This window comes from Ictidomys tridecemlineatus, chromosome 4, assembly GCF_052094955.1.
Source record: "Ictidomys tridecemlineatus isolate mIctTri1 chromosome 4, mIctTri1.hap1, whole genome shotgun sequence".
Taxonomy (NCBI): Eukaryota; Metazoa; Chordata; class Mammalia; order Rodentia; family Sciuridae; genus Ictidomys; species Ictidomys tridecemlineatus.
The window spans coordinates 208,790,859-208,817,544 of NC_135480.1; the positions used below are offsets into that span (position 1 = coordinate 208,790,859).

Consider the following 26,686-nt stretch of genomic DNA (forward strand, 5'->3'; position numbering starts at 1 on the left):
TGCCAGATCATCTGTGCAGGCACAGGCATCTGGGTCCCCAGGCCCACGCCCACACTCACCATCAACAGCCACACCTCAAGAGCCAGTCATCCTGTCCCAACTGGTTGAGAGGTCACCTGGCTACGTGTTCTTCCTCTCTGCGCCACCATGACCCCAATAAGCAGGATCAAACAGCATCATCACTGGTCACTGAACTCAACTCCCGGTTCAAGTCAAAGTGCAAAATGCTGCCCTTCACAGTCTGCCCACCCCCACATTAGCCTCCTGAAATGCACCCTGGCCCTCAACAAGGCCTGCAGGACACAGATGTCCATACCAGGCTAGGCAGAGGCTGTACCACGTGCAGGCACCAGGATGACGCCCTGCATACCCCTAGCAACTAAGGCAGGCATGTAGACTCACACATGAGGACAGCAGGATTATATCCCTAAGCCCAAGCCACTGGTAGCCACTAGCTGCCACGGTGACTCTTCCCAGAATTCCACAGTGTATTAAAGCCCCACCCAGATTAAAACACAGATCCACAATCCCCAGAGGTTGGGATAAGGGAAAAAATACATGTCCCATGGCCCCAGGCCTCTGAAGGGGCCCAAAGAGTAGGCTGGGAATGCACCAACCAAGTAAGAAGCCACACAAGACCAGTCGGGACCAGCACCCCAGAGGATGCCACAACAAGTTCTCAGGGCAAGTCACCACATGGGTGGGCATCAGCTCAGCCACATGTCTATCTCATGGCGTTATGTTCTTGCAGGAAAATGGCCCCAACACAGATCCTGGGGAAAACACACAGCAGACATCCCCCACACTGGGTCCCACAGACTTCTCAATCACAACTAACCCACAGGAGAACATTCTCTTCCAGCCCAAATATCCACTAAAGGGTGTGACTGGCATGGGAGGACTTGAGGTGGGCCAAACCCCGTTGGCACGGGGCTGGTGGCAGGGTAAGGAAGAGATGATTTCAGATCAGCGAATAGGAACAGGTTCTTAAAGCATCCTGACTCAGCTGCATTGGAGCAGGAGCTCAGGTGAGGCTCCTACCCGGTGCCTACCCAGGCCTTGGCAGAACAATTGTGGAGGGAAGTTTGAAACCCAGCTGAGAATGAGCAGCTGTGAGCAGCAACGAGCCAAGTTTAGAGAAAGGGAAACTCGGGTTCTTGTTTTAAAACACAGATGGTATTTAAGAAAAAGAAGGAATGACAGACAGCTGGCAACACAGGTGGCCATGGTCCCTGGTTCCACCAACTAGCCCACCATGTCACAGTCCCCAGATCTGCCAAGAAAATGTGTCTACAAGGGCCCCAGAGAACCCCAGGCACCGACAACTGCCTCAGGTGCAGGCAGTACCCACACTGAGTGTGAGAAGGCGGACATCCAGACAACATGCAGCGCCACTGAGGGCACTGCAGGAGCCAGGGCAGAAAATAGGAAAGAGCTTTATTTATTAAAGGAGCCATCTGAGAGTCACTCTGGAGGATCAGACCACGGGAAAGCACTGGACTGCAGCATGCCTTCTTTCAGATGACCTGCGGACCCCACAACACTCGCCAGGGGGCGCCTTTCAGAGCCACTGCAGCACTCTGGAGAGAAGGCGATCGCTCCGCTTCCACTTCCTGCGAACACCTGTCAGGAGCTAAGAACGCAGCTTACCGTCCAGGAGTCCATAGGCAGTAAGGTCAGGGAGGAAAAGCAGCTGTGGCCCAAGCAATCCAGGCCTGGTGCTGAAGGCGGCTTCTGGGCAAGGGCCCCTGCCCTCCTGCTCCATGCCTGGGGAGGCTGCTACAGCCAGACAGCCAAGAGGTGCAACGCCACCTACGTGCGGTTCAGCGTCTGGAAGATTCTAGAAATCTGCAGCATGACTGGGCCGGTTTCTGGGTCATTCATCCACTGGGTGCTGTTCAGTGGGTTCTCCAGCATGTCTTCAAATGCTGTGGACATACAATGAGTGAGGCTGAGTACCAGCATGCAGAAACCAACAAGCCCAGGGGCGACTCTCCTCTCGATTCATAAAAGAGGAAAGGGTCACTCAAAACTTCTGCCAAAAGCCAGGAGGGGTGGTGCACACCTGTAATCCCAGTGGCTCCGGAGGCTGAGACAGGAGAATCCCAAGTTCAAGGCCACCCTGAGCAACTTAGCAACAACTTAGGGAGACCCTGTCTCAAAAAAATTAAGGCTGGGGATGTGCTTCAGTGGTTAAGGGCCCCTGAGTTCAATCCCCAGAACCAAAACCAAACAAACAAAAAAAAAAACAACACTTCACTGCTGATGCTAAGTCCCAGCCTAAAATCCCCCAGACAATACCCAACAGTGCCCCAAATAGCAGATCTGAGAACAGAGGCTGCTATTCTATCTGGCAGGGTGCAGCTCGCCTCTGTGTTCAAGCACCTGACTCTGGACAGCCACCTGGCAGCAACTACCAGGACCCCAAAACTCACCTCAACCTGCAATCCCACACTGAGAAAATAATGCAGGCACAACCAACACACAAAGGGCCTGCTGCAAATTTAATATCACTGAGTTTAAAAGTCTAACTTTCAATCTTAGGAAAAAACAGCACATCAGGGCTGGGGCTGTAGCTTACAGGTATAGTGCTTGCCTAGTAGTGTGAGGCACTGGGTTCTATCCTTGGCACCACATAAAAATAAACAGATAAAACACACACACACATTTAAAAAAAAAAAACAAAAAACAGCACATCAAAAAGGTAATGGAAGAGCTGGGCTGCGGGGGGTGGTGAGCACTCACACAGCATGTGGAAGACCTCGAGTGCAGCCCAAATAGATAAGGACAAATTGTAACGCAGCACTTCTTCAAAATCAAAACTCTTGACTTTCTCAACAGTTTTATAAAATCGTTCCCAAAACCAGGTCCGCTTTATGGCAAAAAGCTCAATGACCCAGCCATACTGCAGGACAGCAATCCCAACTCCGCCAGCACCAGACGGCCTATGCCAGGCCTAGCCACCTCAGCAAGGATGACCCACGCCCATGTCCAAGGTTCCAGCGAAAGCACCAAGCAGGAGTCTGGAGCACTCAGACCAGAAGTGGTTCAGATTCAAGGTTGTCAGCTTTATTTAATAATCTATTTATATACACTTTTTTTTTTTTTTTTGGATAGTACAAATTGAACCCAGGGGAGCTTTGCCACTAAGCCATACCCTTAAGTCCTAAACTGGCCTTGAACTTGAGATCCTCCTGCCTCAGTCTCCTTTGCTGGGATTACAGGCATGGATACCACCATACCTGGCTTGGGTTTGGAATATCTGCAGAGATTTCACCAGACAATCATCCTTAATGCTCCAAAATCTGCATCAAGTAGGACCCTGGCCAGGCTCAGAGCACAGAGTGGATCTGACTGTTCTAAGAATGACACAACCACCTCCCAGCCCCAGCCACCTGCTGATGTACCTAACACCTCTGCAAACCAGGGAAAACCTCAGGCTGCAGAAAGGCACGTGGGGCTGTGAGAACACAGGGCGAGGCGAGCGTGGCATCTGACAAAGGAAGCAAGGACTGGGAACCCCACTTCCCAGCCCCCTGCTTCAGAAAAATAGGGAACCCCACTACCCCCTGCCTCCCCGCTATAGAATAGGGAACCCCACTTCCCCCTGCCTCCCCGCTACAGAATAAGGAACCCCACTTCCCTCTGCCTCCCCGCTACAGAATAAGGAACCCCACTTCCCCCTGCCTCCCCACAACAGAAAAACAAGCTCCAGAAGAACCAAGGTACTGAGCAGAAGGGTAGTCACACAGGAGAAGCCAACTGACAGGGTTCACCTGAGGACTCCTGAAGGCCCTGCAAGCCTCACCCACTCCAGGTGAGGGGAAGGAAGGGTGCACTTGCACTCCGAGATGAGCGCCCAACTGAAAGGACACTGGACGTGATGGAGAAAAAGGAAAAGCCTCTGGGCAGTCCCCCAGTTTCCTAAGGGTCACAAACAGCAGGAGAGGTGGTGAGCCAGGTTCAGTGTGAAAGGGCACTGAGGGTGAAACGCACTCACTGAAGATAGCCGCACACTGGCACATCACTCACAGGACTGGCCCAGAGAGGGGGAGCACAGAGCTCTGGGATGCAGCAGGGGCTGGAGAGTGCCTTTCTCAACTTTTCTCTCAGAGGGTTTTGACAGAAACAAAACAGGTTCTGGTTTGTCACAACATGAGCTCTGCACTTGCCAGCTGGTGGGAAGAAGCCAAAACCAACACAGGAAACTGGGCCAGGCACAGTGGCCATGCCTCTAATTCCAGGGAGGCTGAGGCAAGAGGATCGCAGGTTCAAACCAACCTCAGCAACTCAGGCCTGAACTGCCTAAAAAAATAAAAAAGGGATGGGATGTGGCTCAGTGGTTAAAATGCCTCTGGACTCAATTCCTGGTACCAAAAAAAAAAAAAAAAAATCCAAGAAGCAAGTAACTGGTACAGGGCCAGCATGCCGACCTGGTCTTTCTACACCAGTGTGGGGAGAAAACAATCCCACAGGAAAAGGGGCCAAACAAGCCGAGGTCCTGCAGCCGAACCCTGCTGGAGGAGCTCCACCTCAGGCCAGGGAGCGGCAGGCCAGGCTTCGGCCTCCAGGGAGCCCCAGGGCCCTCAGGCACAGGGACAAGAGGGCTCAGAGCAGCATGGTGTACAGAAAGCAACCCAGTACATCTCTGTTTTTAACAGTGGCAGAGATGGTAGAAGAGAGAACCGCCACTGGGCGACACACCTGGCCACAAGAGGATGCAGCAGCAGGTCACCCAGGCACCTCAACAAGCTCACCACAGAAAGCAGGAAGAGCTGCTGGACTGCTGGAGACATGCCTGGCAAGACTCTGCAGCACAGGACAGTGAGGCATGGTGTCCAGCGGCTCAGGGGGACTGCAATGGCTAGGTCTCCAATCCAGGGGTCCAGCATCCATGGATCAACCAGATGAGGGTCAAAAATACTTGAGGAAAAAGAACTGCGTATTAAAATGCCCAGGCTTTCTTCCTCGTCTTTATTCCCTAAACACAACTGTTTACGTACCATGGCATCTCACAAGGGCTTGCATGTAAGCCAGAGACCAAACTGTGTGGGAAGATATCCACAGGTCACGTGCCATTGTGTGTAAGGAATTTGAGCACCTGTGGACTTTGCAGTCTGTGAGGGTCTGGGACTAATCCCCAGGGAGGCCTGCACTGTTTTTAAGCTGAAGGGCAGATATGTGGCTATCAGACTTATTTTTATTTGGCACTGGGGATTGAAGCCGGGCACTTAACCACTGAGCTACATTCCCAGTCCTTTTTATTTTTTGAGACTGGGTCTTGCTAAGTTGCTGAGACTGGCCTCAAACTTGCAGTTCTCCTATCTCAGCCTCCTGAGTCCCTAGGATTACAGGTGTATGACACTGTGCCCAGCTGGATTTATTATTCTTTAAAATTATAAATCCACTGCTGGGTATGGTGGCGCATACCTAAAATCCCAGCAGCTCAGGAGGCTGAGACAGGAAGATCCCAAGTTCAAAGTCAGCCTCAGCAAAAGCAAGGCACTAAACAACTCAGTTAGACCTTGTCTCTAAATAAAATGCAAAATAAGGCTGGGGATGTGGCTCAGTAGTGAGTGCCCCTGAGTTCAATCCCCAGTATCACCCCCCCAAAAAAATTATAAACACATACACTTTCGCACATATCTACATATCACAAAAGAAACAAATTACAAAGTTGTCCCTTGTAAATAAAAAGCAAAAGTCAAAACCACACTTTCTCCTCATGTCTGTCCCTACTGAAGCCACTGCCCACCCAGGCTCACCCTTGCAGGAGCCGGTCCCACCCCTAAGAGCCTAACTCCCAGCTCTCCAGTGACTAGACAGCAGTGCCTGCAGGATGCAGGACTGGGCAGCGGGCGCACAGGCGCCGAGTGTGGGAGACACACGTACCGAGCAACGTTTTGGGGTTGGTAAGCCCCAGCTGCACCACCGGGTTGTCCAGAATAGCCTGAAAGAGAGGGCTGTTGGGGTCGATGCCCTGGTCCAGCTCCTCAGGGGATGGCTTGCGGTCCCCCAGCAGCCACTCGCACTGCAAACCCAAAACAGCAAAGTAGCCGTTAGCTCCTCAAATACCTTCAACATGGAGTGAAGGGGCTGGCGGCCCTGCCCTTCTGTGCGTGCCTGCTGACTCCTGCAGCTGTTCTGGCCACAAGGAGCCCTAGAGCCAATGAACCCAGCACACATGCAGGGTTTGCACACCAGGCAACTCAGAAAGAGAAGGAAGGACCCAGCCTGGCTTTCTTAGTGGTCTGACCACCCACCCCAGGCCCCTGGCCACTGAACGTGGGTGCCAACAGAGCCCCCAACAACCTACTTTGTTCTAGGGAAGGACCAGCCTGCCTGCACTTCTCCATAGCCAATAAGCCTGCGAGTGTGGACACACAGACTCCTCACCTCTGTCTTGGCGGTCTTTGCCTCAACTCTGTCCCCAAGTCACCACTTAGGCCACCTGGGGCAGAGCTCCCCTCAGCAGTCCACGAGGGGAAATCAATGTTAAGAGTCTGTTTAACAGATAAACTAACAAGCTGCACGCTCCTCCACAGAGCACGCTCACAAAAGCACCGTTCTCAGAAAGCCAAGGCCCAGAATGTTCTCAGTATTTTAAAAACGTGTAACACCTGAACCGTCCCCGCTAACGTTTCACGTAAAAAGCTGCGTAACTGACCACGCGTGGGAGCCATAGTGCACAGCACAGGGCCGATGGGCAAAGGGCACTGCGGTGCAGGCATGGCACAGGCGCCTGCAGGTACTCACGGCGGCATTCTGCTGGTTGTTGCTCACTCTGAGGGCGTCCACCACCTCCTTCTCATCAAAGCCCATCTCCATCAGGGAAACGACAGCCTGCAGGGAACCACACAGCCGGTCACGCCCCGCCCAGGCTAAGCAACCCATGAGGGAGCCAGCCCCTCAGCAGGGCCTCCTGAACACACCAGGACCTTCTGCCCAATGCTCCTATGCACAGCTTTACTGGAGAACACGCGGGCTCTGGGCAGCTTCGCCCAAGAGCTGCCAGGCGTGATGCAGTGAGCAGGGCCCAGGAGGTATTGAGGGAAGCCAGCTGGGGTGAGGAGAAGTGGCCAGGCCTCCAGAGGGCACTCACATGGACCCAAGGCAGGCCAGCCAGCATCAAATGTTTTAGGTTTGTCCCTGTGAGTGTGTGGCTCAGGCCATTCTCAGCAACCTTCAGGGAGCTCACGCCAGAGGCTTTGCTATCCCACAAGTAGCCTCAGAAAAAGGTCAAGTTCATAAATCCAACTTAATGGAGACAGAAGGGTCATAGTATTTTGTTACAAAGGGGGCCTTAGCCAGGTACGGTGGTGCACACCTGTGATTTCAGGTACTCAGGAGGCTGAGTCAGGAGGTTCACAAATTCAAAGCCTGCCTCAGCAACTTGGCAAGAGCCTGTCTCAAAATAAAAAATAAAAAGGGCTGGGGATATGGCTCTGTGGTTGAGCACTCCTGAGTTCAATCTCCACTACCAAAACCAAAAAGGGAGGGAGGGCTCTATTCAGATTATCTTAGGGAAAAAAGAAACTAAAAATTAATCTTACACCTAATACAAACTCAGGCTCTTAAGTGTAAACATTCTTGGTGTGAACAAGGACTTAATCTTCAGTGTTTGGGGAGGGTGATTTTCCACACAATATCCGTGTGACAAGATAATAATCATGTCCTTTATACTCTATGAAATGCAGTGTTTGAAGGGTCAATTTTGCAAAAGACAAAAAGGTTGCACTGAGTTTTCAAGGGTCTCTCTTGATCCTCTGAAGGTCAAGTCCCAAGTCTCACAGCCCCGGGCCCCTCTTGCTCAGGTTCTCACGGTGTTAAGCAGCCCCCACAGCCATGACACGCTGCCCCAGGGAAGTGCTGTCCACACACAGTCCAGTTTGCACAGAGTTTCAAGGGGACCAACAGAAGAGGACTTCAGAGGAGAGGAGAAGCATGAAGGATGCTGGATGGAGCCAGGTGGTGTGTGGTTGGCTCAGAAGCTCCCCCGTTCTGTTCACGGTCTACCTCGAGTGCTTTCCTGGACCCTTCCTGACTCCGAGGTCTAAAAGCAAATGCTGGGAGAAGCACTCACTGAACAGCATTTGGATGTCAAAGTCACAAGACATGGGGCTGAGGTGGCTCAGGGGCCAAGAACATGCCACACATCTCCAGCAGATGGCCTGCAGTCTAGAGCTGAATTCAAGCACAGGATGGACCTTTTCTTTTAGTGTCAATAAAATCCATTTTCCCTCTTCACGTCTATCTTAGCCCATGAAATGATGCCCCAGTACTTCCAAATGACACTTGGTAGCTTTCTGCCCTTCAGCCCAGTCCAAAAGGAAGGACTTTCCCATGGCAGCAGCAGGACAGAGTCCTCATGCTCACGCCTCTGAGGACCCTGCACCTCCTGCAGTGGTTGTCTCAGCCCAGCTGGGAGGGAAGCAAGCAGCACAGGCCACTGTGTGTGACCAAAACCTGAGCCCTGTCGGACTCCTGGGGCAGGAACCAGAGGGCAGGAGACAGGCTGGCAAGCTGCACTGGAGCTGCAGCCTTCACAGTGCCACACAAGAAGGCCTTCTGAGAAGGGTTTCAGCATAAGAGGTGAAGGGCAGGAATGGCAGGAGAAGAGCATCTGAGCAAATGAGCACCCTCAACTACGGAGACCTGCATCTTAGAAAAGGCTGAGACAAGAAGGAACGTGCACTGACCAGCAGTAACCACACAAGGACCAGGCAGGACCCAGACAAGGGGAAGCACACACCCACTGCCCACAGAGGCCAAGGACCAGCCCAAGAGCTACACTGTGTCCCCAAAGGGTCCCAGCATGGGAAATGGACCTGACTCCCTGGAGGCCTACAATCAGGAGACAAACGCTCTGCTAATATGAGGAATGCTATCAAGAAACAAAAGAAGGGGCTGAGGTTGTGGCTCAGCAGTAGAGCGCTCGTCTAGCACATGCAAGGCCCTGGGTTCAATCCTCAGCACCACATAAAAATCAATAAACACAATAAAGGTCTAAAAAAAATATATTAAAAAAAAAAAGAAACAAAAGAGTTAAATGCACAAAGTCTCAAGACAGGGAATCCCCAAGAGACAGAGACAGAACAGAAAGCCTAACAGTGAGAGGGCACGTGAGGCAGGGCTGCCCTGGGGAACAGGATGCACCATCAGGCAGAAAGCAGATAGACCTGGGCCCACCGCAGGTGGAGTGGGCACTGAGACCCTGGCTCAGCCAGGAAGGAGAGGCGGACATCCTGGTCTCTGCAGGACTACATTGAGAAGTCAGTATGTGGCCATGGTCCCACCAGGACTGAAGATCTAAGGGTTGGCTCCTAGTTGGGGTCCTGCTCAGAATCATCCTGCCTGGACATCTGAGACCTGGCCACATATGGTTCCAATGGAACAAACAACCCCACTGGTGAGATCCTGAAGGAACAATCTATACACCACATGCAAAAACATGGAGCCAGGTGCGGTGGTTTTGCCTGTGAGCCCAACAGCTTGGGAGGCAGGAGGGTTGCAAACTTGAGGCCAGCCTCAAAATTTAACAAGACCCTACCTAAAATAAAAAATAGGAGACAAAAAGTACAGGAAACACAGCACAGTGTTAGAGCATCTCTGGGTTCTATTCCCAGTACCATTAATAACAACCTCAAAAACAGAATGAGAACGCAGATACACAAGCCTACGATCTGACAAGAAGCACAGGGCCAAGGAAGAATCAAGATCCTAATCAAAGAGGAGGGCAGGGGGCACAGAATAGGGAGGCATCAAGCACAAGGCACCAGGGAGCCAGTCCACACACTGTACCCATGGCCATGCAGGGCCGGGTGTCCCAGACCCTCAGTCCCTGCTCAGAGGCCTGCCAGCCCACATGATGCCCCAGTTCTCTGGCCACTACCACCCAGCCCTGTCATGTTGCCACAGCAACAGGAGAGGCTGGCTGACACCTGTGACTGGACAGGAACTTCCACATCACCTTCTCAGGAGAGACCCCATGTCAACTGGCCACTGAGAGGAAAGAGGTCACCTGGACCCCAAGAAGACAACATAGAGTGGCCTTCAGGAGGCCCTCCAGATTTCCACAGCCTCCTCACAGCTGTAGCAAGAGGCCAAATCATCCAGCACTCACAAAACGTACCCGAGCATCGGCCCGGAATTCCCTTTTCCTGCGAATCTTCTTGAAGATATCCGTGAGCTCGTCCCGTACCTCCTCGTCTCCCTCGCTAGTCCCAGCAGCAGCTTCTGGAGTGGCGGCCGCAGCACCTGCTGCTGCTGGTGAGGACTGGCCTGGAAGAGGCGCATCGATGGCCGGGTCCTCGGCGTGCTCTATCAGCCACTCCATGGCTTGAGGCACCGACATGCTGAGAGGGGACAAGACACTCTATTCAAACTCTCCCAGCCAGTAACAGGGCTCCCGTCCCACGTGCACCAAAGAAGGGACACTACTGTTCAGGCAACTTCACCAGTAGCATCAGGTGGCCCCTTGGGACTGGAACCCTTCACACAGCCCTTGCCTCAATCACCAAGGTTCTTGCCCGTGCAGACCCCGTTTTCTAAGCCAAGAGCACCAAACACCCAGGGTGTATGAGTCCAGGTGCATAATACGGGACACGGCCTCTGACTATGAAGACTTTGTGTCAAGCAACTAAAAGCACGAATCTCAAGAAGTACTAAATAGAGCCCCGGTCCCTGCTGGGAGAAGGCTCGACGCTGAGCTCTCATAACAAGGGCACGGTGAGCACCAACAGGTCCACCAGTTGGCTTACATTTCCCCCAAAGGAGGAGAGAATTTAAAACTCATGATAGCCATGTGCAGTGGTGCACAGACCTGCAGTCCCAGCTACTCAGGAGGCTGAGGAAGGAAAACGCTAGAGCCCAGGAGTTCAAGGACAGCCTGGGCAACGCAGCAAGACCGAGGCTCAGAACAACACAACACCACTTTGAGCTAAGCACAATGGTGCACACCTGTAACCCCAAGTATTTATGAGGTGAGGCAGGAGGACTGCTAGTCAAGGCCAGCCTGGGCAATGTAGGAACCTGACTCATGAAGGGATAAAAAGGACTGGGGCTGGGGCCCAGTGGTGTGGCACTTGCCTAGCACGTGTGAGGCCTTGGGTTCCATCTCAGCACCACACAGAAAAATAAATAAAAAATAAAGTTATTATGTCCAACTACAACTAAAAATATTTTTCTTAAAAAAGGGCTGCGGATGGAGCTCAGTATAGAGTACTCCTGAGTTGAATCCCCACTACTTAAAAAAACAAAACAAAATACACTTTGAGGTGATGAATTAAGCTACCTGTGGGGCACACATATAGGGTCCCCTTTAAAAACACACATGTATTGGGAATGACCCAATGAGCGAAGCATGTGCCTGACTGGCAGAGAGGATGGGACCCCAGCAGGCCCACGAGACCATGCCCCAGCATCTCAGGAAGGAGAGCGCCTGACGTACTGGTTCAGCCGAAGGGCCTTTGCAGCCCTGCTCTCAGGAAAGCCCATCTCTGTGAGCTGCCGCAGGGCGGCCTCATCCACTCGCTCGTCCTCATCCTCGTCCAACATGGCTGTGGGAAAAGAGGAGACCAGCCATGTCAGGGGGCATTATCAGGGCCCCCAAGTTTGTCAGGCACATCTGCAACACCAAGCGATTCTAGCACGTTCTGAAACCTCAGGGAACCCAAGCTCTAGCACCAGCTCTCGCCCTATGTGCAAGGAACAGAGTATCAGCAGGCTGCCGGCCCACACCAGCGAAGGCAGGCACAGCTGCTGACCTCTCCAGCTTCATGCCAAGGACTGCGGCACGTACTCTGAGACAGAGGGTAGACGGGTGGGAACGAGAGTCATGCAATCAGTCTGGGTTCTGCTCATACCATTTGCCTTCTTAAACAATTCAACTGCATCAGGGTTCAGTGCTAACAACTTCTGTGCCACCTCGATGAGAGACACCAAGATTTTCCGGAGCTCTGTCTGGAACTGCAGTGGGGAAAAAAAATCACTTCTCTGACATCAACAAGCCTATGTCACCTACAGCCCCACCTGTTCTAATATGCCAATTCCGAGTCCAAACCAGGCTGCCTGAGAGAGGAGGGTTGGGCTTGGAGCCGCACCTCCTCAGGAGGCCCCCTCAGGAAGGAAGGGCTTTGTGTACATGGACAGGGCAGGGCTCAAGGCCAGCACACATACATTGGTGCCAAACCCCGAGAGCAAAGTGTGCCGCTCAGCCTATGGCCAGTGAAGAAAGCACTTGTTGGCCAGGGTTAGCAGCTATGCTGAGGAGAGAATATTCTGATGGCTCCACCTGTCCGACTGGCTGGCCACAGCCTAACAACAAGGGGGCTGGCACAGTGCCCTCAGAGACTCTGCACACCAGCTCTAGTCAGGGCAGGCCTGGGGGTCAGATCAACAGCTCCTCCCACACAAGCCCAGGCCTTTGAGAGTCCCAGGCTGGACACACAGAGGCAGGGGTAGGACACCCACCCGCTGCTGTGGAAGGGTTCTGGGCAACACAGAACTCTCCAGAAGAGACCCCAGGAGAGGTGTTCCTAAAACAAAGCAGACAAGTTCTCAAAGTACCCAGGTCAGAGCTGATGGCATGAGGTCAAAGGCTGGCCACCGTCCCCCCTGCTGACATGTGAGCATGCCCTCAGCCTGCACCATCCACTCTAGCATGGCAAACACATTGTCTTTTAACTTAGAACTTTCCTGTCCAAAGTAACTTAAGCATTCGGGCTCCATCCTAACAGTTCACCACTCTCAAAAAAGACGTGACGCTCCCCAGGGTTTACACCTTTTCAGCCCCGCCCCCAGGTGTCTTTAAACTTCTGGTTTTGAAATAATCTGAAACGATGGGAAAGCTACAAAAGTAATAAAGATTTCCCAAATTCCCTTCCTGGCTTCCCCAAACATTTGTTTTTTTTCTCTATTGAGACAGGGCTTTCCTAGATTGACCCAGACCTTGCAATCCTACTGCCTCAGCCTCCAGAAATACTGGGACTGCACACAGCGCCAGCCCTAGGCACTTCTGGAGAACTTCTCACAGACCCCAGGTGTGCAGTACAGACCCCCACCCACTGTGGGACAGCACTCACATCCCTCATGGTGGTCTGGACTGCGGCCCGGTCCGTGCTACAGGCAGGCAGGTTGGCTGTGGCCCGAAGTATGGCGTCTCTGTCTGGAGCCTTTTGTTCTTGTTTCTTCTGTACAGAAAGTGAGGCGAGTCACAGGTGGGCACAGGAGCATAAAGGCATCAAGCTCAACAGCAGGCCTGTCTGCCCAAGCCACAGCCATACACCTTGGCAAGCTGAGGTTCTGGAGTCCTGTGCGCAACCCAAGGACGGACTGCAGGTGGGACTCAGGAACACCAGGCCTCTATGGCGCAGCAGTGCCACAGAGCAGCCACCCCCCAGCTGCAGCAGGCAGGGCACAAGAACTTCAGAGGAGCCTGAAGAACAGAGCAGCCTCCCAGAGCCTCCCTGGTAAGCGTGAAGAACGTAGAGGCAGAAACAGAACACAGGGTGAAGCCAACAAGCCTGGGAGAGACAGCAACAGAGAGACCCAAGGCAGAACCCTGGGAGCAAGGCCACGCCACCCTCCCCCAATCCCCCAGGCAGGTGACAGAGGGCACCAGCTCTGGAGCCACAGGGGGCGCTCCTCCAGCACTCTGCTCAGCAAGCTGCTCCCTGAAGAAAGCTACCCTGAGAGCTGCGACAGGACTCAAGGACAGCAACCCAGAAGGGAGGGAGCAGCACCCACCTGCGCCCCGTCAGGAGACCCAGCCCTGGCACTACTCCCATCAGTGACCCAGCAGGACAGGCAGAGCTGTGGGCTGAAGCAGGCAAGATGGCTGGGCTCGTTCGTACCCCACAGTCAGCCTCATGGGCACAGACACCAACAGGCTTCCAGGGCCTCTCAGAGGCAAGAGACAGGCAAGAATAGGTGGGCAGGTGCAGGGAGAGCATCCAAGATAAATCACAAAAGCCAAAATAAGAATAGGAAAGGTACAAGAGCAGCAAAGAGGGAATGTGGGCACCAGCGGCCAGTAGTCACGCTCCTCTGTGGGCACCAGGGCACCCCAACAGGAGCTGCACAGCCAGACAGAAGGCCGGGGGGTGGAAGACAAGGGAAGGGGATCATGCAGGAAGCAGGCCCACCAGCCAACAAGCCAGAGCAGCAGACAAAGCGAGGACAAAAATCAGCAAAAGGGACCCAGCACTTGATGCCTGGAACTCAAACATCAGGCACAGTGAAGGACAGAGCTACCTCAGAGCACCTGTGACGCCCCAACACCAGCAGCACTCAGAGGGCCCAAGGGGTGCCACATGGAGCAGGGAGAAGCCAGATCACACAGGGTGGAATGTGCCTTGCTGGTGCTAAATCTATGCCAGGACATGGGAACACAAAGCCTAAAGAATGACCTCCCTTCCCAGACACCAGAGGAAGCCAGGCTCCAGCAGACCAGGGAACCAAGTGACACACTCCACTCCACTCCACTCCACAGCAGGCAGAAGTGCACCGGCCCTAAGCTCCCTCCCGGGTCGCCTCTGCATGGCTGCAGGGCACTGGCATGGAAGATCCCACTGTGGGTTTGGGTTTCAGCCCAAGAATAGCCAACTTCAGGAAAAGCACATGATCTAAGGTGACCCTGGTCTAAACAGAAGGGCCCTTACGAAGCACAGGGTTCCTCTGGTAAGAGGGATTCAACCCCTAAAAAACCCTGTTGCAGGTTGTGAAGATGGAGGGCCACCACCCAAGGAATGAAGTCTGCCTCCAGGAGCTGAAGGCTGCCCCTCCCATGCCAGTGAGAAAATGGGGCCTCAGCCCTATGACTGCAGGGACCATAAGAGCCTGAGAGCAATGCACTCCCCAGGGCCCCTAGAAAGGAACCAGCACTTGGACACCTTGATTCCAACTCCAAAGACTTTGAGTGCAGAAATCAGCAGAGCCTTCTGACCAAACGAACCACAAGCAAGAAATGAGTGTTGTTTTAAGAAGGTAAGTCTGTGGCCATTTGTTAGGTGGCAATAGGAAACCTGCATTCAACTCTAAAATGAGAGAAAGAAGCACAGGAGGCAGGAGTGGACGATTCAGACAGATGAAGGCCACAGGCGCTTAGAGGGAAATTTCTAAGAAAAGGCAATTGGCTGATGACCTAATTAATATACACAAGCACGTTTTCAGAGGGTTTACCAATTCTGTTGAAGAAAATGAAGTGATGATAAAAAGCTAAGCAAGAAAGCAAAATGACAAGGCAATTATTACCTCCAGGACAAGCAACTGTGTAAAAAGATAATCTCGTGGGGTGAGTACAGGGGATACACCCAGGGCCTTGCACATGCTAGGCTAACGCCCTACCCCCAGACAGATAATTTTCATGTGCCTTGCATGTGGCAGAGAACTACACATCAGTAACAACAGTAATGGAGCCACGGACACCCTCTCCCCATCAACACTCCGCTCTGACACCTGGCGGGAGAGTGGTGAAGCCCAGGGGCTCCATTCTGCTGTTAAGGAGCCAGCAGTCTAAACTGGCAATTCAAGAAACAGCAACACATGTATGCTACTCAGAAATAAGAAAGAGGACTACTAAAGACAACAGCTGTAAGCACCATGAGTGGTCACCTTGGGGGAATATGACTCTGGTGTGACAGCCAGCTACTGGTTTTTATTAAAAGACCAGTAGAACTATATGACTTTTTAGCTACATGTGTTATTTTGTCTTAGAAAAATTAACCCATGGGCTGGGGTTGTGGCTCAGTGGTAGAGTGCTTGCCTCATACGTGTGAGGCACTGGGTTCAATTCTCAGCACTGCATATAAGTAAATGAATAAAATAAAGATCTATTAACAACTAAAATAATTTTTTTAAATTAATCCACAAACTATAAGTTGGCATCTTACAGTGTGTCATTCTGCCAAAATATGGAGGAGGAGGAGCAGGTCCAGGAGCTCCACTGCATCCTGCAAGCCAGCTGCCCAGAGGACTGTAGGGCAGGTCAGAACCCCACCACCATTTATAAACACCAACAGTCAAACCTGTAATCTGAGAACAACAGGCCTGGAGCAGTTCTTGGAAGCAGGCCTAGTTCAGGACAAGCTGGGGCAGGCCCAGGTCTATCCACTGGAGAAGGGTGCCCGCCTGTGCCCACACCCTGGCCAGGAGCAGCTAAAGATAAGGAGGGCCCAAGGCCTGGTACACTCCTCTTACATCCCTGGTCCCAGAGGAGACCCCAAAATAGCTCATCTGCTATCAGGTCACGGGCCCAACCCCAGGAGTTTGGCCTGCTCATCCTCTGGGCCGAACACTGTTTCTGGGTGTCCCAGGAAGGAGTAAGAAGCTCTACCCCCATGAGATAAGAGCTGTTAAACAAAGGTGGTGCCCTTTAAGATAGGACTGCTTTGCGCTAGCACATGGGTGAGAAGTCTGGGTTAAGAGCAAAAAAAGACCCATCTGCAGAACAGCTCTCATCAGGAGCTTCCCAAGGGTCACACTCTGGGACAGCCACTAGCCCATAATAACCTATAGCTTTCCTAAGGCACCTATGTTAAGGGGAAGATGCAGATCATAAATCCACTCTATGAACATGAATAGGCAAGACAGACAAAATGCAGCTTCTCAGAACAGCTTCCACCCCCTCTCTGTTCCTGTGCTGTCTCTTGGGGGGGTCTATTAACAACTGTGCTACACTGTTCTATTGAGACCAATCTGGCTGCTTGAGAAAAAGGAAAGGACAGAGATTAAGCTGAACAGCAGCACAGGCTTGGGCTGTAACTGAAGAACTTGCCCTTACTCCCCTCTGCATCTCAAAAACCACATAGCCAGCTTTTCTGGGGCTTGTCACCCATGAGGGACAGACCAAGATCAGCTAAACAGGCTCAGCCATGACTGAGAATCCCTAGTAGCCACATGGTCCGTGACTGGGGATTATGCCCAACTGGTGAATAATCAGTACAGAGAATGTTTCCTAACAATCTCAGGCACAGGAGACTCCCACCAAGAGCACTCTGGCTGCACACCATGGCATGTACCTTTTCTTCTACGGAGACATCAGCCATCTTGGGAAGTGGCTCTGGAGCACGCTTTTTTATCAATAATAGGACATCTAGAGAGAAAGAACATTTCGCAGTGTAAGTGGCAGAAAGGACAGAACAGCCGTGGTTCCCCCTGGGCCCATCCTAAACCCAGCAAGCTCATCCTCCCTCGGTGTCCATGATGTGTGTACAACCCTGGCTGGCATGCAGTTCCTGGGCCTGAAGAGCAGCAGACGAAGGGTGGTCACAGGTGACCATTGGCCCAGGAAACAGGCACAGTGCAGCACTGGCAACCACACAAAGAACTCATAGGACTCTCTCAAATGTTCTCATTTTCATGGACTCAGTTTCAAAAATTCTGTGAGACTGCAAAGTTCACTCTTGCAGCTCAGAGCTGATAATTCAGTATTTCCAGAATTAAAGTCACTATTTGAAGTGGCACACAGAAAGCTGGGGTCTCCTCCCCACATGCCCCAGGCACAGCCAAGTGATGCAGAGAATCTGTGCATGAGCACAGGCCCGGGTGCCTGAAGCCCCATGAAGGTGGCTTCCAGCCCATCAATAAAACCTGCAGACACTCCAGAGTCAATTTTGCTTTGAAACAGAATTAAAAATAAAGTCCATGTTAGGTTCTCAGGTATCTGTTGCTTGCTCAACTCTGGGTTCTGCTTTTTTTTCTTTTTTTTTTTTTTTTTTTTTTTTTTTGGTACTCTGGATTGAACCCAAGGGTGCTTAACCTCAAAGGTGAACCTCAGGGGTGCATAATCTCTGAGCCACATCCCCAGCCCTTTTTTTATATTTTCTTTAGAGATAGGGTCTTGCTGAGTTACTTAAGGCCTTGCTGAGGCTGGCTTTGAACTCGAGAACCTCCTGCCTCAGCCTCCTGAGCCACTGGGATTACAGGCGTGCACCACCGTGCCCAGCAGTTTCTGCTATTTTTCACAAATACACCATCATAACACATGCTTTTTCTTTTTTTTTCAGTAAAAAGAAAATAAAACCAGAGCAGGCCCAGTTTCCCCACTCATATCCAGCTCAGAACTGGACATCATGCTGGCAAGGGCTTATGGCTCCCAGGTCCCATGCCCCGCAGCCTCTGGGCACCACCTCACTGGAGGCCACTTACCTTTGTCTTGGACATTCTCCTCTAAGATTGTCCTGGTGTCATTCAGCACCCTCTCTGAAGCAGCGTGGATTAACTTATGATGGGTCACACTTTTGGGATCCTCTAAGCTCCCATGAGCACACTGCAGGGGAGAAGCAAATGACACATATCTAAACAGAAAATATGTCACAATGCCAATAACACAGGACCTGATGTCCGAGGTCACACAGAAATCAACTGGCTTCTTACTAGCTAAGCCATTAAAGCTGAGAAGAAATCAAAGAATCCCATCACCAACAGAAGCCAGATGCAATGCCAGGACCCATGATCCCAGCCTCTGACCTCAGCACCCACCTACCACAGACTCCTGAGCTTGGACACGCAGCACCCTCCTGATAAGTGGTGCAACCCAGACCGACTCCTTAGTCTGGAAAGTAATTTTTTATTTATTTATTTTTTGTAGTGCTGAGGATTGAACCCAGTGCCTCATACGTGCTAAGCAAGCACTCTACCACTGAGCCACAACCCCAGCCTTGGAAAGTAAATTTTGAGTGAAAATAGTCTGTTGTTTCCTGATAACCTAGAGATCCAGGTACACTCTATGCACTTGTTTTTCTTTCTTCCATGGTACCGTCCTCTATAAAAGGGAGTGGAGGACCACAAAGAAAAAGAACTGTTCCCAGAGGCAAGGACCAGGACCTGCCCAGAGAGCCCACAAAGTCCTCAGGACAGCGCTGAGCACAATGGCCTCAGACTGGCCTCCAGCCCACTAGTGACAGCCACACTGTGCACGCAGCTTCCGGCCCTCCTGGAGCAGCTCACAGGGGATCAACAAGCACACAGTCATGTCTACGACATCTAGAAACCCAGTTACATGCATGGGGCAGCAGAAGAAAGGGCCTGATATCTTCACCCACCCAGGGAAGGCAGCCACATGCACAAGAGCATGGTCCTCATGCACACCACACAGCTACCCCACCCACACTCCAGGGTGCCTCCAAATACCACCTCCATGGTCAGACTCCACAGGCCAGGAGGGAGCCCAAGCAGATTCTCCTAATCCTGAAATATCATCTAAATATTTCACAACAAACAGCTGGCAGGGGCCAGGCAGACATTTTCTTTATTGAACGAGGCTTCTCTCTGTGCACAGCCGTGGGCCACCCTCCAGATCCACACACCTACTGGATCACAGAAGTCCCGCCCACCTGGCCACCATGCACAGTAGGTCCTGCAATGCGGACAGCACCACGCAGGAAGACCATGTGAGCTCTTGGTGCCTGTTGGTGGGGCACTCATGCTCACCAGGGTCTGTACCCAACATCCCAACCCCTTCCCTGTTCATCAGCATCACGCATCACACAGTGCCCACCTCTCAGGTGTGCCCCACCCATGAGCCAGAGCTTTGGGCTAGGGAACTGGGGTGGCACTTATATTTTGGAAAAAACACACAAATGCTTCCAGAGCCCAGTTTGGCGGCCCCCAAAATTCAGAATGGAGCCAGGGGCCCCAACTATATTCCTACTGCTATGGATCCTCTGGGCTTAGATGACAGAATTAGTATCTAAAGAACAGGAAAGGAAGAAGCCAGGTGAGACAGCTCAATGGCTGCCTCTGAACACCCAGCATCGAGCTGCAGGTGTGGCCTGCCCTCCAAGGGGGCTGTGTGCCATTCCAAGACATGCCCACCCCAGAACACTCAGGGCACCAGGGTCCTCCAGGTCTTCCAGGACGCGTCAGGAAGCCACGGGCAGACTCCACTGGAGGCCTGCTTGCCACCTCCCTAGCTATCAGACATTCAAAATACCCCACACAGACAACTGTTAACCAGAAAAGAAGAAACAGAAGCACATTCTTCACTCAACATCAGCATTGTAAGAGTAGCCAAAACGTCTGTTAGTCTCCAAGACTGAAAACAGCTTTAAAAAAAGCATCATGAAAGCTTAAGAGGTCGATGCAGATTCAGACTGGCCTGAGAGTGGAGGAGGAGAAGCCCAGCCATAGCAGTCTGCATTCTCTCCTCTGATGACGTAGGTCAGAAGCCGCAACTCCCTTGAACTTGGCAAGGGTTCTGTTCCCAGAATATTGCATGTGCCTCTGGGTAGTACTAAAATTCACAACTAATTCTAGTTAATTGGTCAAGTTCAGTTTATGAAACAGAGTTTAAAAAAAAATCCTCACCCTGGTTCCACAAAAACTGTACTCTGCAGTTGTCAATAGCACACTGGGGTCAAAACATAAGCATGGATCACCCCTGCCTGGCATGACAATCTCCTTCCATCTCTGCTGCACATGCCAGGATGCAGCAGCGAAGCCCCAAAGGAGGCCACCACTGGGGCAGAGAGGTCTGTATCCCCTCTGCATCCCATGGCCTCCCCAGAGGAGCCACCTCTCGGCTTCTCTCATACCTGATGCTGCCATGTGAAAAGGACAGGACCTAGGAAGTTTTAGCAGCTATACTAGCAAGAATGGTGCTCTTTTCTGACACCTTATCACAGAAAAACTCCACCATGCCACATATATAACATTTTTTAAACACTTTTAACCCCCTATTAGACAAGAGCTTACTGTCCCCCTTCTCCCAGTAATGCACAATGGAAACCAGAGATTGCCTGGGTGAACTCACTTTGGATAAAACAAAAAAGGGAAAGGTAACAATAGCTATCCATCTCCTTAACAGCTGACAAACTGGGCACAATGGCACATGCCTGTAATTCCAACAACGCAGGAGACTGATGCAGGAGGACTGCAAGTTTCAGAACAGCTTCAGCAACTTAGCAAGACTGTTACAAAATAAAAAGGGTTAGGGGATGTAGCCCCTGGGTTCATTCCCCAGTACCTCCCCTCCAAAAAAAGTTATGACAATCCCTCTCTAACACAGTAGAAATCTGGCAAAAGTACTAGGCGAGAGCTATGCCCACATCATCCCTCTTAAGGCAAAGGGGGGAAAAAGGAAGGAAAATCTCCACCAGCATAAGCGTGTACAGGCAAAGTAGGCGCAGGAAGGCAAAGCCAAGACATCCAGATCTCATTGCCTCCAGCAATACAACAGCTGCAGCTGTTTTCTAGGTGATATTCAAGTGCAAAACTCGGGAATTCTCTTTTCTGACTATCGCATTGACTTTGCCTGCAGGATGGTGGGATGAAGGGAGGACACTTTCTGAGAACACAGACCACCAGTCCTGTAGCCAATGTGGATCCTCATGGTGTGGAATTCCCTGATGCTTAGATCCTCCACTACCGGGGAGACTGCAGAGTGGAATGAAATCTCAACTGAAAGGAGGTTAAGAATGGAAAAAAAAAAAAATCCCAAATGATATAATCGCAATACCAACTAGAACAAGAAATATCATGAATAATCAGCATATTGAAAATACTTGCCTAATTAACCCCAAGTGCTCCTGTATCTAGGGATCATTTGCCATTTCCCTTCATAAAATACTACTATGATGGTTATGCAAATCCATACCACTATTGAGTTAGACTAAATGCCACACCTATGTCTAAGCAGTTCAGAGTAAGTTTACATTTGTTTCATGAATCCTGACCTTTGTTTTGTGGCACTAGCCCTGGGCTTGTGGATACAAACTTAGGCCTGAGGAGCCCAACCTCGGTGGGAGGACATAGCACCAAGGGGGGCGAGGTAGTAAAGACACAAGCCTAGACAAGCAACAAACCTGACACTAACACCCTAGAGGCCTTTGGGATCCCCAGCCTTTGATTTAGAAATCCCTCCAGGCAACAACCACTGTGCTCCAGAGGGGGCTGAAGGCTGGGTTTCACCATTCCTACCTCTGCAGTTACAGATCAGCTCCACAAAATCATACTCACTGGAGGGGTGAAAAAGTACTATTTGCAAGCAGTAACACAATAATAACTGAAAGTTTACCTTAACAGACAATGCCAAACCATATTTTAATGCAAGCAACCTGAAGACTATGTAACTTTTCACCTAGAGTCCCCACTAAAAAGCTGTGGCTAAATTCTGCCAAGCAAAACTACATCACAAAGTACAGGCCACCAGGGCCTGAGAGGTGGCTAGATGTCTCACCTGAACTTAGTGAGAGGCAAAGGCCTCAAGAACTAGTTCCAGAAATTAGCAACCCAGAGGGTCTAACAACTGAAGAAGTATTCCCTGTGAATAAACTTCAGCAAGTGGTACTCCCAGTGAGGAAACCCTTTGTCCTGGAACTTTCCACTAAATCAATTTTACCGGGCAGAAAACCAAGAGCCCGGAGACTTGTCCCACTGTGGCACTATTTTAAGTGACTCCAGCTAGGAGCCAACCCCAGGCAGGCTGGCGGGCCACAGGAAATCGCTCCAAGCAGCTGGCTCTGCAGGGACAGGAAAGGGTCCTCTTAATTAAGGAACGCACACTAACTCCCAGCTCTTGCGGGAGCCACTGAAGAACAAAAGCCTTACCCAACAGCAAGGAAGCAAGCACGGACGCCAGAAAACCACGAGCTCTGCTCGGGTCAGGCTGTCCTCGCCGGCCTCCGTTTTCCCATCTGCCCTACCTCCCCAAGTAGCTGTGGAAATTAAATGCAGGAGGCATGTAAAGTGCTAGGCCTGGAGGCTGGGCTCAGAAATAGCGCCCAGAGATTTCCGAGTCGGGAAGGAGGGTACCGAGCTAAGGAACTGGAGGCGCTGCCTCCGCCGCGGGCGGATACGGCAGGAGCGCGGGCGCCGAGGTCGGGGTCCGGGCCGGGGCGGGGGTCCGCGGGGCCGGGCCTTACGTGCTTGAGGCAGCGCTCCTTGAGCTTCTCCACCGAGGTGTCCTCGGTCGCCTCCTCCAGCCACTCGGCGCCGTCCGCGGCACAGATGTGCAGCCGCAGCACCTTGCCCGCGAAGATCTTCTCCTCCTGCACGAACATCGCGCCGCCGCCCGGGCCTGCACCCGCCGCCCGAGCCCGTGAAGGTCACCGGGGCGCACGGGCGGGGCGGGGGCGGGGCGAGCCGCCGGGCTCTCCTCCGCTGGGCCGCGCCGCCGCCCCGCCCCGGCTCCCGTCGGCCCGGCCGCCCGTCACTCGCCGCCGCCCGAGCGGTCGCCTGGTTGCCGCCGCCGCAGCCGCCGGGGGCGCGCCGTCGCCGCCGCGCCGGAAGTGCGTTCGGGCGCCCAGGGGCCTGCCGGGAGATGTGGTTCTCCGCTGGCGCCCCCTCCCGCAGGCGCTCCGGAAATGCGTGTCTGGAGCGCCACGTGCATGCCGGGAGTCGTGGTCCTCGGGGGCGGAGCCTCGCTGGGGCGCCAGGAGGTGAGCCTACACGGGGTCTCCAGCAGTTAGAAGGGACACGAAGCTCCTCGGTCATGTTTGTAGGTTGCGCGTCGAAGTGATATGTGGATCCATGGGCTAAGTAAAATATATTGATGAAATCACCTGTTTTGGAGGTATTGTGTCCAGCTGGGGTCCAGATCCTTGGTGTCCGGAGCAGGGAACTGAGCAAGACACACAAGTAACAGGCAAGGTGCAGATTTCCTGAAGCGGCCGCGCGAGTGGCCCTCTGTCAGGCAGAGCAGAGAGGGCCGAGGGAGGCGCCGGCCGTCTGCACAGTGTCCTGCATGCCCAGCCGCCAGCCGGGTCTTTTCTAGCCTGATCTGACTGACGGACGACCTTACCCCATGTGTCCCCATTGGCCACCTTATGATACTTGACTGACTTCTGTCCCCCTTTGGTTACTTTAGAAAACCTAATTAAAATACTGCCCACTTTACCCCCATTGGTCATTTTTTTTTTAAGCATCAGAAATTTATTGGTTGCTCAAAACTTTACATTGATCTTGACATATCACAAACCATACATTTGTTTCAAATGCGGTATGAATTCTTATTATTCCCCCGTGTACAGATTGCAGAATCACATTGATTATACAGCCACGTTTATACATACTGCCAAACAAGTGTCTGTTGTATTCTGCTGCCCTTCCTATCCCCTTCCTATCCCCCCTCCCCTCCCTCTACCCCATCTACCATAACTCATTTCTCTCACTCACTCTAATTTTTTAATTTATTTTTTTCCTCCCCTTGGAATATTACTCAGCAATAAAAAACAACAAAATCATGGCATTTGCAGGAAATGGATGGCATTAGAGCAGATTATGATAAGTGAAGTCAGCCAATCCCTTAAAAACAAATGCCTAATGTCTTCTTTGATATAAGGGGGGGGCAACTCAAAACAGAGCAAGGAGGAAGAGAATGAGAAGAAAATTATCAAACAGGGACGATAGGTGGGAGGGAATGGGAGAGAGAGGGGGAATTGCACAGAAGAGGGAAGGAGACCCATTGGTTATTTTAAAATACTGAACCTATGCAGGAGTTTTCTTGGTGATGGGACTTATGCTAAACAGGGACATGACTGCCCCCTGCCTCCCTCCGCAGCATCTTCTATACCCTGCCCCACCGTCTGGGCGCCCCGAGCTCCTACCTTATACCATGGCGACTAGGAAGTCGAACCTGTATATGCTGCTGTGATGTTTCTTTGGGACAGCAAGGCCCTAGAGCAGAGTTCTCAGCATGGGACCCCCAGACCAGCAGCCTGGGGACTCTTCTGTGGGGTGTGACAAAGATTCCGTGCTTGGCCAAACTTTATCCAGCTCCTGAACCTTCTCTTAGGCCCATCCAGATTAAAGGACCCTGCGGAGTCAATTTATACCCCTCCCCCAGGCGCCCTCTGATTGTTAAAGGATAGACAGGTGCAAATGGTGGGAACAGGAGGTTGAGAATAATTCTATAAACTGCACCAATGTGCTGATCCCCACATGCTTTCTTTTCCCAGGAGCAATTGACCTGCAGCCCTGCCTGGCCTAAGTGGACAGGACATGTCACATTTCTTGGCAAACTATCTATTATCTGCAGGAAAAATGCAGGCCTGGAATAACGTTGCTATGAGGACCCAAGTTACACTGAAGGGAGACACTTTTGTGACCTTTTTCACAAACCAGATTCTGAAACTCAAGTAGATAAGGATAATTCTTCCTAACCATAAAATCTGTAAGAATTTATGGTTAAGAATCCAATTAGAGGGGCTGGGATTGTAGCTCAGTGATAGAGAACTTGCCTAGCAGGTGTGAGGCCCTGGGTTTGATCCTCAACACCACTAAAAATAAATAAATAAAATAAAGATATTGTAAAAAAAAAATAATAATCCAATTAGAGGGGCTGGAGTTATGCTCAGAAGTAGAAGGCTTGCCTCACCCTTGTGATGTACCAGGTTTGATCCTCAGCACCACATAAAAAATAAATAAATAAAGATATTGTGTCCATCTTTAAAAAAAAAAAAAAAAAGAATCCAATTAGAACTGGTCAACATGGGCCAAGGTGACCTAGATTTGTCATGGCCATGTGGACTTGAAAATCTGATGTCACCCTGCTGTCAGTCAAAAGTCAAGAAGTGGGCCTAGGTTGGACTCTCTGGAAACTTCTCTGGGATCTGCAATAAAGCTGGAGTACAGGAAGCACACAGTCCCTCTCCTCTCTGAGAGGACCACTCTCTCTCTTGAGAATGTCCCTTTTCCCTTTCCCTGTCCCTTCAATAAACACACCCACTTGCTCTGAGTGATAAGTCTGAAATCTTTCTGACTTGATGGCAAGAATTGGGGTTGAATAGAGGGTCTTCATGCTGTCTCAGTTTCCCAAAAGGCCTCAGCTCTGTAGCATGGTCACCCTGGCCTATTAGGACAGTTTAGCCAGAACCCTAGAACCTCTCTTACCACAGATGTTTTCTCTTTTTCTTTCTCCCTTGGGTACCGGGTGTCCAACCCAAGCCTCATACATGTTAGGCAAGTGCTGAGCTACATCCCCAGCTGAGCTACACCCCCCAGCCCTTTTTAAATTTTGAAACAGAGTCTCCAAGTTGCCAGTCTGGCTTCGAACTTGTGATCCTCCTGCCTCAGCCTCCCAAGTCTGGAATTACAGGTGTGGGCCACTGCACCCAGGCAGAAGTGTCCTCTTAATGTTGCATCAGCTGCCCCTGATTTGCTCCTTGGCTATAAATTCCATGCTGTGCTGTGCCGTGTTTGGAGGTGAGCCCGATCTCTCTCCTCCTCTACTAGACTCTGTTGTCCTGGTCCTTGTACCTGTCAGTCTCCTGAATAAAGTCTTTCTCATGCTTAATGGGTGTCTCTGAGTAACGTTTGTTTAACGGGTGGCCACTACAAGAGGCGCAGTCTGGGCTAGACCTAGGCCCTTGACTGACACGCACACACTCATAGGATTCACTCAGAAGCCTTGGTGGACACAGGAGGATGAGCTGTGGTTCCAAGGTGGGTGCTCTTTGTGGGGAGAGGCCCAGGGTCTCCCTGTTCAGGCCATTCCTCTCTGAACCACTTTACACACATGTCCTCATCTTTCCCTGGGAACCAGTTCCAGTCATGTCCAAATCCCTGTGGTGTAGTCTAGCTTACCTTCTGCCCTCCAGGACCTGGAGCCTGTTAGTCCCTGAAATTCAGCCAGGATGAAGACAAGAACCGGGTTCTCTCCTGGGAAGGAGCGGTGCTGACCATGCGAGACCCTGGGGTCAGGGCAGGCGAGGGCAGGAGGAGAAAGATGCAGATGGAGGGAGGAGAC

General features: G+C 51.7%; 1 protein-coding gene across 5 annotated transcripts; it reads right to left on the reverse strand.

Annotated features, from left to right (window-relative positions):
* Nucleotides 1-1,420: 1,420 nt before the first annotated feature.
* On the reverse strand, nucleotides 1,421-23,195 carry Ubac1 (UBA domain containing 1). Of its 5 annotated transcripts, none has more exons than XR_013438416.1 (11): nucleotides 22,863-23,195; nucleotides 18,148-18,268; nucleotides 17,019-17,092; nucleotides 13,083-13,190; nucleotides 11,865-11,967; nucleotides 11,450-11,558; nucleotides 10,133-10,355; nucleotides 6,757-6,843; nucleotides 5,893-6,031; nucleotides 4,758-4,923; nucleotides 1,421-1,928 (listed from the first exon to the last, which is right to left on the reverse strand). XR_013438416.1 is itself a non-coding variant. In XM_078048672.1 (10 exons), the coding sequence occupies exons 1-10, from the start codon at nucleotides 22,998-23,000 to the stop codon at nucleotides 1,813-1,815; spliced, it is 1,215 nt and encodes a 404-aa protein (XP_077904798.1). In that variant the 5' UTR covers nucleotides 23,001-23,194; the 3' UTR covers nucleotides 1,421-1,812. The 5 variants fall into 5 exon arrangements, 3 of the variants coding, with proteins under 3 accessions (XP_077904798.1, XP_077904797.1, XP_077904799.1); XR_013438417.1 differs by having other exon boundaries at nucleotides 4,705-4,923; XM_078048672.1 differs by lacking the exon at nucleotides 4,758-4,923 and having other exon boundaries at nucleotides 13,083-13,187; nucleotides 22,863-23,194.
* Nucleotides 23,196-26,686: the final 3,491 nt, after the last annotated feature.